Raw genomic sequence first — 15,028 nt, 5'->3', positions numbered from 1 at the left:
CCTTTAGGACAACAAGGAAATGTTTGCTCAGTGTTTCATGGGAGATTTGAATTGCAAACCAATCCACCAGGCAGGCACAGAGATAGTGTAAGAGCTAACAATTAGCACTCACATTTCCCACACCCCATTGACATGGCTCGGTCAGCCAGCAGAGAACAGCAGTTCTCCAGCTGACTGGAGAACTTCTGTTCTCCAGTCAGCAGCAGACTGGAGAACAGGAGTGTCATATGTGTGTCTGATTTGATCAGAGATTGCTTAGCTTCTGAGATGTTCCCAGGAAGTTTGAAAAATTCCAAATGTGAGCAACAAATAAGCAAATTTTCCCTTAAGTTTTGTATTAATTCAGATCAACTTGTCAGGATTCCTACACATTGCTAAAATCAAGACTCCATACTTTTCAGACTCAAATTTCTGGAACCTTATGTTCTTTTTAAACCCATTTGTGGAAGAAGAGATACAAAAGATCCAAATGAATTTGTGGTGACAATTTCTAGTGCTCTAAGAATATGACTGAAGGATCGATAGATCATGAAAAAAAAATTTAATTGCTAGAAGTAAGCAATTACTCCCAGAGTAGATCTACAGCAAATAAAGTGCTGTCCACCTATTATTCTTCCAAATCCAATCATCTAATTTTTCTGAGCCTATTTCCTCCTTATCTCCACCGTCTCCCACTCATTCCTCTGAGGAGGATCAGTTACCTCCAGTCAGAGGAGTACCGAGTGTTTTCTTAAAGTTTCTCCAGTAAAAAAGATGTTGCAGCACATCTGCTTCTGCAGTTTCTAAAAAGTTGTGAAACGTCACAGCAATCAAAGTAAACAGTGACGGCTGTCTAAGTAGAGTTTATCCTACAAGGCAGCAGCTGTTAAAGGAGTCACATATGGTCTTTTACTCGTCAAAGTGTAATATGAGATGAGAAAAATGCAGACCAATTAAAATAAAATGTGGCCTGATAAAATCTCTATGTATCTCATTTCACTACTTTTTCTAAGGCCTGAGCTTTTAGTTTTGTGTGAAAAGATTTAGAAAATCCTCCCTTAAGTGGGTATATTTTACCTTAAGGTTAGCATCAGAATCTGAAATTAATTATAGAGTGCAACCCAAGGATTACCTCATACCTAAGTGTTTTCCATTTTCAATCTAATGCCTCTGCCAAAAAGATATGTGCTGGCTTTCACTCTACGTTTCACATCTAAATTATGAATTATTTAGCTTCAGCAAAAACAGAGCAGAGATTTTAGCTCTCAGCGGGTATGAAAGTAGACTTTAATACTCACATACTGACAATGAATTAAAAAAATAACCTTGATCCTACGGCCTACTTTCTTCAACTTTGTCACAAGTGAAGGGAATCATTAACATTCTTGGCACCACAGCAGAAATGATTTTATTACTTAGGTAAACAAAAGTCACAGCAGTTCCATATAGTGTTCTCCGAACTGGCTCAAAAACCTGGTCAAAATTTTATCCTTTATTCTGCACAAAGTTTAAAGTAAAAATAGCAAAGATTTTTTTTTTTATTCGGAATACTTGCATTCTTTCATATTTGCAGTATGGACTTTTTCCTATTCAGCCCACCTCTTTCTAGTTCATCTTATAAAACAGACATTGGAGAGAAAGAACAAATGTGTGTCTAAAGGGCCAATAATTGCTATATCCACCCACACCCTTTGTTAAAAATCTGTTGGGTCTGATGAAATGACACCTAAATTACCTGGTGCTCAGTCTTAACAGTCTTGCTTTTGAAACTAATACAGCAACCTAATAGCACCGATAATCACACTCAGGAGTCAAGTGATTTCTAATCTTCATTGTGCAGCACCTCATCTGCCACCGTGGTTAATTTTGGGAGACCGGATCACAATGGAGTCATTTTACTGCTGCCAATGAAGGTTTCCCACCTCTGTGGAGAGACGAAGGCAGAGGAGGAGGAAAGGCAATGTTGGTGAAGAGGGGGCCTAAGATTGTAAAACAATTAATCAAAAGATTAAACATCACTAGAAAGCAAAACCTGGACTTTGCAACCTGGGAAGGAACAAAACTTTTACTTTCTGGTGTTTAAACTGACCTTTTGCTTTGTATTCTATTCAGTAGTATTCTTTATTTAGTTAATTTCTTTATAGTTACAGAAACAAACTACTATAAGAATATTCAAGGGCTGGAGCCAGAAATGTCACATGAACTTTGGTTGGAAAACAACAAAAATGCATAATATATTTAATGTGACATTACAACATAACAAAATAAGCAACCAAACCTTATTTTGGTGACTCAAAATAAGTCAGCAAAGAAGCTGAGCAACTATAGGGTATGCTCAGCTTCTACTTGAACATTCAGACCTGCAGCTGGTACGTCCAGCCATGTCAAACGGCTGTAAATGCCTTTTTATTACCCTGATATAACTATATTAATGAGTCTGCTGCTGGTTCAGGTTTCAGTGATAACTCCTCACATACATCTTTTCATCTGTGAAACCTGAGAGGAACCTTTAACAGACCCTGCTGGCATGAAGGACCAGTGTGCAAACAATGTTGAACTCCATATACTGCTGGTCTTTTTCCATGTAGTGCGTTCAATACAAGAAAACCATGTGATTAATAGAAAAGTTATACGAATGGAAAAAAACTGTTATGGTTTCAAAACGACTGGAGAGTTGGGTATGAATAAAGGAGTGTTACCCATCACTCTTATTAATGTAGCACTGACTTAAAGCTATATGCATGCTCTAAGCATGTCTGATAAGCAGCAGACTATTTGTGTTAACCTAAAAAAATATATATATATTTTTGTCTGTGTAATAAGGAATTAAAATTACGGTTATATCACCATCTTGAAAACAGGTGCGGCAAAAAACATTGCCTAGCTAATAAACTGGCATATAAAAAATGCTAATATGAAAAATAATGTGTTTTGTTTGCTACCGTTGGACAGGATTTTAAAAAAAACTCTTCCTACTGCAGTGGAGCTTTTTAAAATGTTTATATTAAAAATGTTTTTTGTATCTCAGCTTGCTGCAGCAGCAAAAAATCAGAATCGAGAGTATTCAAATCTAAAGCAGCATTCTGATAAGATACCGGCTTTTTTTCTCCTTCTCATCAGTCAGCACCTTGATGTAATGTGACACTACAACAACGTGGTGTCAAAGCTCCAACCTGTCAGCCAGTCACTGCAATGTTTTTCAGGCAGTAGTGTTTTTGTTTACCCCACATGATCAAAAATTAACATTAATCTATGTACATACCTGTTGTCACTACTTTAAATACACAATTCTAAAATAACTGTTCTTGAGTTTTGAATGTTTAAGAACTTCTGCTGAAAATGTCCATAAATATATCAACCATTACTTATAAAGCATTTTCACACAATCTTTTGTCTGCATGTTAAAACAAACAGAAATAAAAGACATAATGGAAATTGGCACACAAAGTAATTTTGAATAAATTGTAATTAGACTAATAAAAACAGAACAAAAGTTCTAATATAACCTCAATGTCCTGAGCAGTTTTTGTATCATCCAAAAATAACCTCTGGCGGCCATTTTTCTTCTTTATGTTTCTCTTGTGCTGCATATGGTTTAAGGAGCCTATCTGTTCACTTGACAAAAGAGGGAGGGTCTCATAATAGATCACAACTACAGGCTGCAAGTGAACAAACTCAGGCTTCACGGATTCTGAAATGCAGAAAAAAAAGATAAAAAATAGACCGTATAGAAGAGAGAGTTCATATTTTAGTGATGTGAATGGGCAGAAGAAGGAAATGAGAGGAATCTTAAACCTACTCAGAACAGGGTGGGCAAAGTGCACAACAATAAACTCTTTGAAAATTAAAAAGGCGACAGTTTCCATTCGCCCAGCTGGTTAACCTTTTCCGTGGTATTTTAATCATTTATTCATTCTGCAGAGAAATTGCACCCTGAATATGCCAGCCGACAGTAGATTCTGGTCTCACTCAACAGAGTCAAATAAGCTGCTCTTATTCTTCTCGTCAGTGTTTGACATGGCCTTTCCAGTAGTTACTGCAGTGATGTCACCTTACATTGTAGCAATGGCACGTATGCATTCATTAACGTCTACAACAAGCATCAATCTTTTTATCCGCCTTTTCCAAGGACGTTATCGTCAAACAATCAGCTGATGAACGGCTATCAAAGCTGAAGACTAACCTCCATGCTCTCCTCTGTTTAATTATTAGGTGACAGTATCACTATGGCGTCACTAAGCTCTAAACGAGTAACTTCTGCATGACATAATCTCCCAGAATGAGCAGGTAAAACTTCTTGTATGTTTCATGCAGCTAATAATGTGTTTGGAGGATTTTGACCAGCCAAGAGCTCTTTACTTTTAACGGTATCAAACAAGTACTAACTAAATCTTATTTTATCATTTCAGTATATCCTGTTTCCAGGTTCTAGCAATAATAGCATCAGAATATAATCCCACTGAAGTGGTTTACACTTAATATGATCAATGATTCATTTATTCTGAATGACTGCAGGCAGTTTGAGTCATGCACTGCTTCTGCTCCTTCCTTAGCACCTTGAAAACATGTTTATTTCCTGAAAACTTCATGCAGGTACAAAAGAAGAGGAATCCATTACAGGAAGGTGTGAACAACATAAGGGTTGGAATAACAAAAACTAACGAATTGTTAACTGATTTAAAGTTACGACACCTTCCTGCTACATCCTACTCAGCTCAGAGTAACGCAGAGGTCATAGCTGTCATTGGAATGAGCTCCTAACAAATATCAGGGAACATTTCAGCACATCTGATCCCTCATTACCAAACCAGGCCATCCCTGCAGAGGTGGGCTGAGTAAAAGGTCACATAAAGAATGTAAACATCTGAGTCTCTACCACATACTCAAACGTACAAAGAGTAATTTTCCACTGCATGAAAAACACACCACACAGTCCCCCTTCCTCTCAGCCTAAATCTAGCACCATGGCTACACAGAACAAATACTTTTTCTATTTTTTTGTCTTTTTCTTTCCTTAGAAAAAGAGAGAAGGTTAAAAACAAGGCTGACGAAAGAGGTCGGGTTTCACCCCACTGGCTACGTTTACAAAACTTCTGTTATTTTACTATAGCCGTTGCCTTCTATTTACTTCCACCTTTTGTTTCCGCCTCTTCCTTCTATAATCTTAAAGCAAACACAACAAAACCCATCAACTTAGGCATGGATTAATCACTTCCACCATAGGACATTACAAAACATGTGCATACACTTCCACAAACTGGATTTGCATTACTGGGCAATCGGTTGTTTTAACTGTTGAACAGACTTGGATCAATAGGTGCTTCTGTGGCAACCATTGGCAGGAATCCTGTTGAATATGAAGTGTCTTGTATAAAAAAATAAATACCCCAGAAATCTGAAAAGAAACATAAATCCAGCTCAATAAGCTGTCTTCAGAAGTAATTTAATTAGTTAATAAAGCTAAAATCTGCTTAATTTAATCACAGAATAAGCTGATTTTAGCCTCAAAAAAGCCTTAAAGGTGTTAGAGAACATTAGTGAGCATACTGCATCATGAAGACCAAGTTATGATTAGTTGTGTACTCCACAAATTTTACTTTTCTTGAACAGTTGCAAGTATATGTTATGTTTCAAAGGAAGGCATAAATAGTTCTGTTTGCAGCTGGCTGTGTAAGAGGTACAGCAAACATGTAAAGAGAGGTGGACTGTCCGCATTAAAACCAAAACTAAACCTTTTGACCCACATGCAAGATGTTATGTGTGCCAAATAAGAAAACCCTGTTGCGAGCTGCCAAAGATGAAATAGCTTAGAATATTTCAGGTAAAGTTCAGACAAAAATCCAACTGAGAATCTTCTGCAATACCAAAAAGTTCTTCAACAAGTGCGACAAGTTTGAGCCATTTTGCAAGGAAGATCTTGTGAAACAATCAGCCTCTAGATGTGCAAGACTTGCAGTTCTAACTCCAACAAAGCATTGTCTGAAGGAGGTTGAATACAAACGCACTGCACACTTTTCAGTTTTCCCTTCCACTTCTTAATTATGCATTGCTTTATATTGGTCTATCACATTAAATCCAAATAAATTATATAGAAATCTACTGTTCTATCTCCACAACATGCTACAAAAGTTCAAGATGTATGTATACTTTTGCAAGACACTGTGCATACATGCATTTCACATCCAAGATGCAATAAAAAAGGGTCTCTGTGCAGGCCAGGTATCACAGCATGTAAGGGTACACAGCCAGCGGTCTGAGCATCACATCCGAGCAGCAGCACACAGAGCTCAGTGTGCTCCTCCTTCACACACCATCTGACCAACGCACCGTCAGCATGAGTGCATCAATTTCTGCCGCTGCACAAAACCCTAGTGTCTGGTTTCCTCTCAGCAACCCTGGCCAAAGCACTGCTGCCCTTTGTTCCCACTTTAAATAAAACATAGCCCACTCATTTGGTAAAAAAGGATCCCCTTGTGCATAATTCAAGAGACAGGTATCAGTTTAAGGGAAGGTTTTTTAGCCTCCTCTGCTACACAGACTGTACAGCAATTAGAAATATATCAGTATTTACAGCTGTCCCCGGGGTTTTACGCCAGCCATCGCATCAGACTGGTGTATATTCTGAGTTATCTACAGTACACGTTGTTAAAAAACAGTGAATCACAAAAGGTGGAGATGTTTTTGCCTGCCTCGTATCTGTTTTCTAATCAGTTAATCAACGCAGCCCGACTAGTCATCACAGCAGGTTTCGAGAGAAAAGGCAACAAAAGCTGACACTGTAAAGCAGGAGTAATAACAGTCTTTGACAAATACATATTGATTTGTTTTGCTGCATTGGATAAAGCAACTGAGAGCAACTTCAAGGACACGCGATTTTCCAAAAGTACAACTTTAATAACTAAAACTGACAAATGTTTTTTAAAGTAAATAATATTTATTCACATAGATATCCCGTTAATAAGTGAATTATTAAACAAAAAGCCAACTGTTGACAACCGAAACTGAGACGTAAGGGCGATACCGATATGCACCTGCTGCTGCCGAGTCATTTCACCTACCTGACAACATTCGCGCTCACTTCGGGCTGTTGTAACTTTTCTTGTTTTCGTCGATTTTGCCGCCTGTCCTAGAGATAGAAACAGCAAAAATATAAGTGCATGACCTCACAGGAACACGTCCTTTCACTGCGCCATGAGTGGTGCGGCTGGTAAGGAGCTTTCCTTTTCCTCTACTGGCAGTGAGGCTTACCTTATTCCCTTCCCTGGGGAGAGAATAGGCTGAAAGGTAACGGAGAAACGATCAGACCAATCAGATGCCGTGGTGGGCGGGTCTTTGGAAAGCAGGAAAGGGCATTGGCCAGTTGATAATTCAATGGAAGACCACTGAAAAAAATGTCTCCTGTTGTAATGAGGGCAGGACAGGATCATCGTTAAGGATCAACAAGACCAATAAAATTAATTTCTTTAACGAGTCAAACTAACAATAAACCGATGGGGAAAGAAAACTCTTAATGCATGCATTGTCTAACATTAAAAGACATATGATTAAGTATCTAGTGACAAAAAAACATCAAATTATCTTTAAATGGATAACCATACATATTTCACAGACTATTGTTTCTGGTTTAGTATATATTGCACTGCATTGGTTAAAAGTAGCACTGCTTTCTTTTTATCATTGATTATCTGACAAAAATTGTAGTAAAGTTAGTCTTGAATCTTTAAACAAATGACTGATAGGGTGAACAAAACAACTATAAGTCAACAAAAAAGATTACCAAATTTATGCAACAAAAGAAAATGTTTCAAATAGACGGTATTATGTATGTTCCAGGTACATAAAGTGCCGTTTTATAGCACAATCAAGTAACTATGTTACCTTCAGTTGTCATAAGAATGCCATATATATCAAAAGAAAGAAAAAAAAACAGATATCTCTTTTCAGTACTCATGCAATAGGAAGTGCTGAAAACCAAATCATTGGTTTCAAGGTTAGTGGTAAAAGATGTTGCCACTCTTTTATAGAAACATAAAAAAGTGCTATGGTTGTTGAGAAAGGTGAGATGAGTATGACTAAAGCATAAAAATGTAACCAATGGTCTATGGCTCTTAAAAGAAAATCTGCATAAATAAATAAAATAAAATCCAAACAGAAGAACAAAATTGAGAAAAAAGTAAAAGTTATAAACAATTTGAGTTCATATTAAGAGTTAAAGTTTTGAGGTCAGCACACTGTGAACTGAGATAAGCTAATCATTCATAAGAAGCTCTGCAATGCAAAACTATATAAACTACTTTAAATAGTTTTGTGGTTACATGCACAGGAAGATTAAGTGAGCACAATTTTTTATTTGGAAATAGACTAAACAAGAAAGGCTGAAATATTTGGATTGTTTTCAAAATTAGGAACTGAACAATTTGTACATTTGCAAAAGAACAGTCTATTAAATATTTAACATGGACTTTTAAACCACATTAAATATGACTATGATAAAATAGCTAAAAATTCTTTAGTCATTTGCTCTCATTTCTATGGAAGCTTGTTTCTGCCACTATGTTAAAAATTTTTTTTTTAATTATTTCATTATAATGAGATTATTTTATTTTATTTTTACAGTGGCGGAAACGAGCTTCCATAGGGAACGGGCTTCCATACATTTCAAGTCTAAAACCTACTTAATAAACCTGACAAGGTCTTATAGGGCCAGAAAGAGAATTTGATTCAGACATTTTCAACTCCTGCTGTACACCAAAGTTCAACTAATATCTACGTTTGAATGTTGTGCGTTATTTACTTCCCATTAGGAATTTTATAGTGTAAAACAAGGCACAAAGTTAGCAAACTATATAATGCATTAACTGACTGTACAACTGTATGTTTTATGTTAAATATTTATTTGTTGAGAAAAGGTCCCAACAGGAATTTATAGAGCACATAAGTCAGTACTAGGTAAGCAGAAAATGAAAGTTAGTCCACAGTCGCACAATAATCATTTCCAGAAAATGTATCAGTAATACATACATTGTGTGTATGTATTACTGATGCATACAGAGGTCACACAGACCTCTGTGACAGTCCTGGAGCCCTTGGAGGACCCCTGCAGGTGTGGTGGTTGCAAGCAGCCGCTTCATTTGTTTGTGCCTTGGACCGTTTGAATCCAAGCTGTGATTATTGCAATGCAATGCTGCTCAACTCCCCTCCCATTAATAATCCTGCTAATTAAAGCAAGAATGAAATCATAATAAAGTAGGAATGAATGGATTCATTCCTACTATGAATCCATTCATTCAAAGTGGGTGTTTAATGCCAGCTGATGAAATGGCTGGCAAAAAAGACGGATTTTTGCTCCTGAAACCTGTCTTTCCACAGCAGCAGTCCAAGCAGTGAACATCAGACATTTAGAAAAGTTTTGAATGTTTGATGGACAGTGGAGATGTATTTTTAGTAATGTGAAGTGTTTAACATCTTCAAAAAACTTAATATTATTCTCAGTCTAAAGATCTTTCTTCAAATTGACCACTGAGTCTCCCCCAAACCTTTTAGCAAACTTGATATACATTTTCTTCAACAGTAGCGTTCTTACTGCCACTCTTCTATTGTGTGTTTGAATGTCATTTATTGTCCAAGGCCACTACCATTTGTAGAGTTATTTGATTTTCAGTTTTCAGATATCCCACAGACTGAACCATTTAATTTCAGTCAGCGACAAAACCTTTAAGAGCAAAACTCTTACAAAACTCAACATTTAAAAACAATAGCAAGTTATGTCCCTTAAACTTATTTTTTGGCAACACTCCTAGTAAATACATTTTACTTAAAGTGGCAAAAACTATTATCATGAGAAAAAGGGACAACTTATGCAGTTCTACAAATTCTTTTGTTGTGTGAAACACAAACCATAATTTTATGTTGGGGTTTTATAACAAAGAAAAAATATGTCTATTCCAATAAGAGCATTTAGTTTCTTTGTTTTTGTTTGTTTTTTATTTCCTTTGCATTTATTTTCTGAAGCTAATCTTCAACCCAACGATTAAAAAGACTTGGATAAAAAAAGGAAAATGCCTTGTACAATTTTTCTATTCTTTTGTTTATATTTTTATGCAGATACTGCATGAACATTTATTAAAACAGCTAAAACGTTTCTATTTGTTCTCCATCTTTATTAATTACCACCATTTAAATTGAACATTGCTCAGCTGACTAACTACTGAAATGCTGCTCAGGAGTTGTATCCTGTGTAGACAAAAAATCTTGATCTTCCGTTGTTCTTGGTGATTAGAAGTTTTCAGGTGAGTGGTTCCCAAAGTTTCAACTTCTGAATCAGAAAAACGACAGCGGTAAAGACTTGTATATCCTCAATTATGAGCTGAAAGTGGAAGGGAAAAAAGTTTCTGCAGCCCTGAGAGGATTTGTCTTTTGAGTCAGTACTAAAGGTGCACCAAAGCACTCGACTGTTTTCTAGTAAGAGATACAGGATTTCATTGCTTTTGAGTTAATTCACAGCATTTGTCACTTGCACATAAAGCAATCAACATTCGCTTAAACATATCCATATATATATATTTTATTCTCAATACGGCAAAATACAAAGAATATTTAGGACAGACTCCCATTAGTCACAATTAATACTCACTTCACAAGAATGCTTTTAAATTACATAACCTAAGTTTGAAGATCAAACTCAACAGGTACCTTTAAAACATATTGCATCCATCATATATAGTATCTCTATCAGTTCTCTTAAAAGTAGCCAAATTCAGATTATTGTACATTGTGAATGCTGCTGGTCTCACTACGGAGACGGCTTTTATTTTTTTTCTTTTTTAGAAAAGTTCTTCTACAACATATTGTAGAAACTGCTACAACTGCTCTGAGGTGAGGCGAAATCCCTCAGTTTCAAAAGACATGTTGAACACGGTAAATTCATGTCTCTCTTTCTCAGGAGGAAGCAGACAACAGACTGTACATGTCATCCATCCAACACGTGAGCTCAACAATATACACGTAATGAAATACACAGCTCCATATCAAATACAGAGAAGACAAAAAATATCCGCATTTGGATTTAAGAGACGTTACCGATTATGTGGTGACCGTGATACTATGAGACAGTGAAGAAGAAGACAAAGTATACAAGCACGTTAGAAGAAAGATGGAGAAATCAATTTGATTTACAGTGTTAACACACTGGGATTTCATCTGTAACAACTTGGGGGAAGAGAAGGAAAAAAAATATGTGCATAAAGTCTCTCACAATATATTTACAACATTTTTTTTCCTTTCAATTTAATTAAAAAATGCCAACCTGGAGTAAAAAGTTACCCTTAAAGACATGTTATATTTACAATTTATACAACTGTATTTAAATAGAAACATGCAAGTGTTAACATCTTCCTAACGAACGTCCAAAAAGAAGAAAAAAAAAATAAAAGCAATAACTTCATCTTACCCTGGATTCGTTCAAGTTAGATTAATTACTACTTACAAAGAAATCTCATCAACAGGTCAAAAACATTTACATCTTCCTATTTCATAAAATAATTGTTAAGAAGGTGAAACAGAAAAAATAAACAGGCAAAAAAATAAATAAGCGTGAGTAGCAAAACTCCTAAAGATCATTCTAATGCTATTTTCTGCTTTTTAAATTTCACTACGAGATAGTGTAAGAAGCACAAGGCGCAAATCTTAACTTACAAAGTGTACCAGTGTATGAAGACAGTGATCGGGTCAGCGAAACCCACTGAAGAAAAGACAACTCCAGCTTTTGTGTTTGGTTATTAAAAAAAAAAAATTATTATATACACAAATATTATACAACATTACAGAAAATTGCAAAAGCTAAAGGCATTGGCCGCTTGAGTTGAACAGGTTTCTCACTGAGGTGGAAAAAAGGAAGAAAAATTCGAAGCATATAAATGATTTCTATCCCTTTAAAGATTTTTTTTGTTTGTTTTTGTAAAAATCCTGCATAGATCAAAAATAATACCTCCTCTGACTTTTTCCTCTTTAAGTATAAGAGAAAATAACAGTATTCCCTCTAGCAATAGAAGTCCAGGGAGCCAGTGGAAAAATCTAAAATATACAAGCAACAAGAAAAATGGTCCAAGCTGGGCCAAACAGTAAGCAGTATTTAGGTTTAAAAAAGAGAGAGAATTAAAAAAAGAAGCTAAATAAATCTCCTAAACTTTGTGGCACTTTCTCATTTTATCAAGAAAAATCAACCAATAATTTTAGCACAAGCACTATTTGACCCAAGCTTGAGATTTCCAGCATGTTGTCTTAGGAATCAAAAATAAAAGTTTCTCCAAGTGACAATGGCATCTAAAAACCCATAAGCATTATAACTGCAGATGCACCAATCAGTCAGAGATCAGAATCAGACAATTTTCACCTCAATCTGCAGCTCAAATAGAAAAATGCTGAATTTTTTCCCCCTAGTTCACTAAATACCATCTATTTTCAGTATATAAAAGTGTCAATCAATTGAATTTAAACTTTTTTTGACATTAACAGATGAATGATCGAAACATATGATTCATGGATTTGTCAAAGAACCTGCAGAACACATTTCCCATTTTCCATGTTATGTTCTCTAAGGGAAAAAAATATCAAATTGGTCAAAATCGTAACGTGGGTGTGATTTTAAAGAAAATAGGAAGCCTGACTGATGCATCTTTAACTATAAGCTTTATTAGCATTAGTAATTTAACATATATGGAGAACAACCAGCTGTAGTTACTCAATGCATCTCCAATTTCCTTGTAAGAAAAGTATAATTTCAATTTTAAAAATGTAATTGCTTAGGAACAACAACAGTACAAACACGTGTTCATATACTTCCCCCCAATGAGTCTTGCATTTTGCTCTAGCTAAAAGACAAATGATCTGCTTGGCATATAAATAGAATCTATAGTGGTTGTTATATTTCTTTTCTGAGATATACAAAATCTTTATCACATAAATACAACACTGCTAATCTCTGTCAATGATAAGATTTGTCCCTCTTATTAGAAAAAAAATCTCATCTTTACTTTTAATTTGTCTTAGCCCTGACGAATCAGAAAAACCTTGGTTTGTTTTAAAAACTACAGAATAAATAACTGCATTTGCATTGTGTGTGGACACAATCTGCAATACTTTTGACAATCCCTGCAGTTCCTTAGAAAAATACACTGTTAACAAAGGGATCAAAAACAAGGGAATAACACCATGTGGGAGTGGCCCTTGCTTGAGGAAATTTCTAAAACAATGTAGTGATAAAAGTGTCTCTCAGGAGCTGTTGATAGAATAAGTTTAAATTACTAAGCTAGCTATCTCCAGTTTGATAAGAATCTAAATTACTGACGGACTGTCTCTGACAAATAAAATTACACCTTTTTAAAAAATAACTTCTGAATGAGACTGTATCACCTGAAGCCCATTCTGGTATTTTTAAAATTTGGTCGGAATCCTCCCTAGACTTTCCTCCAGAAAGCTGAAACTGACTATCTCTGTAATCCTCTTAAAAAGATTTAAAATTGTTTAAAAAAAAGAAAAAAGTATAACTGCCAGCCCTAATTTGCTACTAAAAGATGATTGAAATCCCATCAAGTGAGGAAAAACATATTAAAAAAGAAATCAGATCTTATTGGTGACTTTTCCTGTAGCTCATTTACAAGGCACAAAAATGATAAAGAGAAACCTTCATTTTAAAGCACCTTTGGTGTTTCTGGGAGGTACTTTGGTGAAATAAAGTTTAAAAACAATGTTAAAAGCCAAAGTAACCTAAAAAGCAAAAGAAAAAAATCACAGGTTTAGTGTACTCATAAGAAATAATCCCCACAGCACTTTTAGCAGAAGAGATAAAAAAAGACCTTGAAGATTTTAATAGAGACGTCGAAATGTGAAGCAAGGCCAGAAGCTCTTGGGATATTTGATGCAGTGCTGCTGAAGGTGTGAAATTTTCTAAATTGCTCAGTGTTGTTTTGGCAAGCTGGTGCAGAAAAATGGACACAGTGTTGGAGATATGTCTCAGAGGTTAACAGCATGTAAGAATACATGGAGGACCAGAGGTGGGCTGTGTTTGCAGAGTATGTATCCGTGTTGTGTCTTTGAGCACGGGCTGCTAGGTATGAAAGGCTGAGGTGTGAGTGCGTGTGTGTGTGTGTGTGTGTTTGAGGAAGCAGCTTGCAACGATCAAGTCCTCGCTAGTGGCTAAGATTAGCGTCCAGTCGCAGCCAGTGGAGACCCTGCCGAGTGTAACGCACCAGTTCTGTCATACTGCTGGTGTTGAAGATCAGAGGACCCATCACTTTGTCCAGCTCAGAGAAAAAGTCTGGGAAAGCAAGAGAAAACAAACAAAAGCTAAACACCAGGTAACAGCTAAGCATCAAGTAAAAGCCAGAAGATTGTGGCACTAAAAGTCACACAGCAACTACTCAAAATTCATATATGTCTCAAGTGTTTTCCAGTCTCTAACAGGTTTTCTTCCATTTCTTCCCTGTTGAAGAAATGAATCCCCACAGCATGATGCTGCCATCACTATGTACCATAGTGGAGATGGTCTTTACAGAACATCTGTACTGGGATTAAATCAGATACAGGAGGACTATTTCCTAATTAGGAAACTTCTGAAAAGTAATTTGGTAATTATTTTTAGGACTTGTACAGAAAATAAGATTGAATAAATATACACATCAGACTGTTCAGGTTTTCATTTGGAAAACATTTTAAAAACTATGTATCTTATTCTTTCCACTTCACAAGTGTGTTTATTTTGGTCAATCATACATTTTAATTAAAGCACTTCAAAGTTTGTGGTTGAAAAAGTTCAAGGGATGTTAATACTATAAATTAAGTTATTTGAATGATTCTGAATCCAGTTTACCGATATGTGAACTGGTCATTTTAATAACGGGTCCACTGTTTTCTAAAAACTTAGAAACCCAATTTCTATCCCTTGCTTTTGGAGTTTTGACATTTCTTTGGGAATTTTGCCTTTTATAAAACCTTATCTAATAAATTCTGTCTGCATTTCTTATTCAGCACTGATTTTATTTTATTTTTTAAA

The 15,028-nt window shown here is 35.7% G+C and overlaps 2 protein-coding genes across 7 annotated transcripts in view; both read right to left on the bottom strand.

The window, feature by feature from the left end:
- LOC102227961 (protein Shroom1-like) overlaps positions 1–7,215 on the bottom strand; it is a 29,854-nt gene extending 22,639 nt beyond the window's left edge. For all 4 annotated transcript variants that reach the window (XM_023342330.1, XM_023342331.1, XM_023342332.1 and 1 more), the window contains exon 1: positions 7,038–7,215. The gene's annotated coding sequence lies outside the window, so the exon portion shown is untranslated. The remainder of the gene's footprint in view (positions 1–7,037) is intronic.
- Positions 7,216–10,525: 3,310 nt separating this feature from the next.
- Positions 10,526–15,028, bottom strand: part of aff4 (AF4/FMR2 family member 4) — a 32,150-nt gene continuing 27,647 nt past the window's right edge. For all 3 annotated transcript variants that reach the window (XM_023342866.1, XM_023342865.1, XM_023342868.1), the window contains one exon: positions 10,526–14,293. In XM_023342866.1, the coding sequence (XP_023198634.1) occupies positions 14,166–14,293 (128 nt within the window). In that variant the 3' untranslated portion in view covers positions 10,526–14,165. The remainder of the gene's footprint in view (positions 14,294–15,028) is intronic.

Source organism: Xiphophorus maculatus, chromosome 11 (genome assembly GCF_002775205.1).
Source record: "Xiphophorus maculatus strain JP 163 A chromosome 11, X_maculatus-5.0-male, whole genome shotgun sequence".
Classification (NCBI taxonomy): Eukaryota; Metazoa; Chordata; class Actinopteri; order Cyprinodontiformes; family Poeciliidae; genus Xiphophorus; species Xiphophorus maculatus.
Note: the sequence above shows the minus strand (reverse complement) of the source record. Positions and strands in the feature narration are given on the sequence as shown.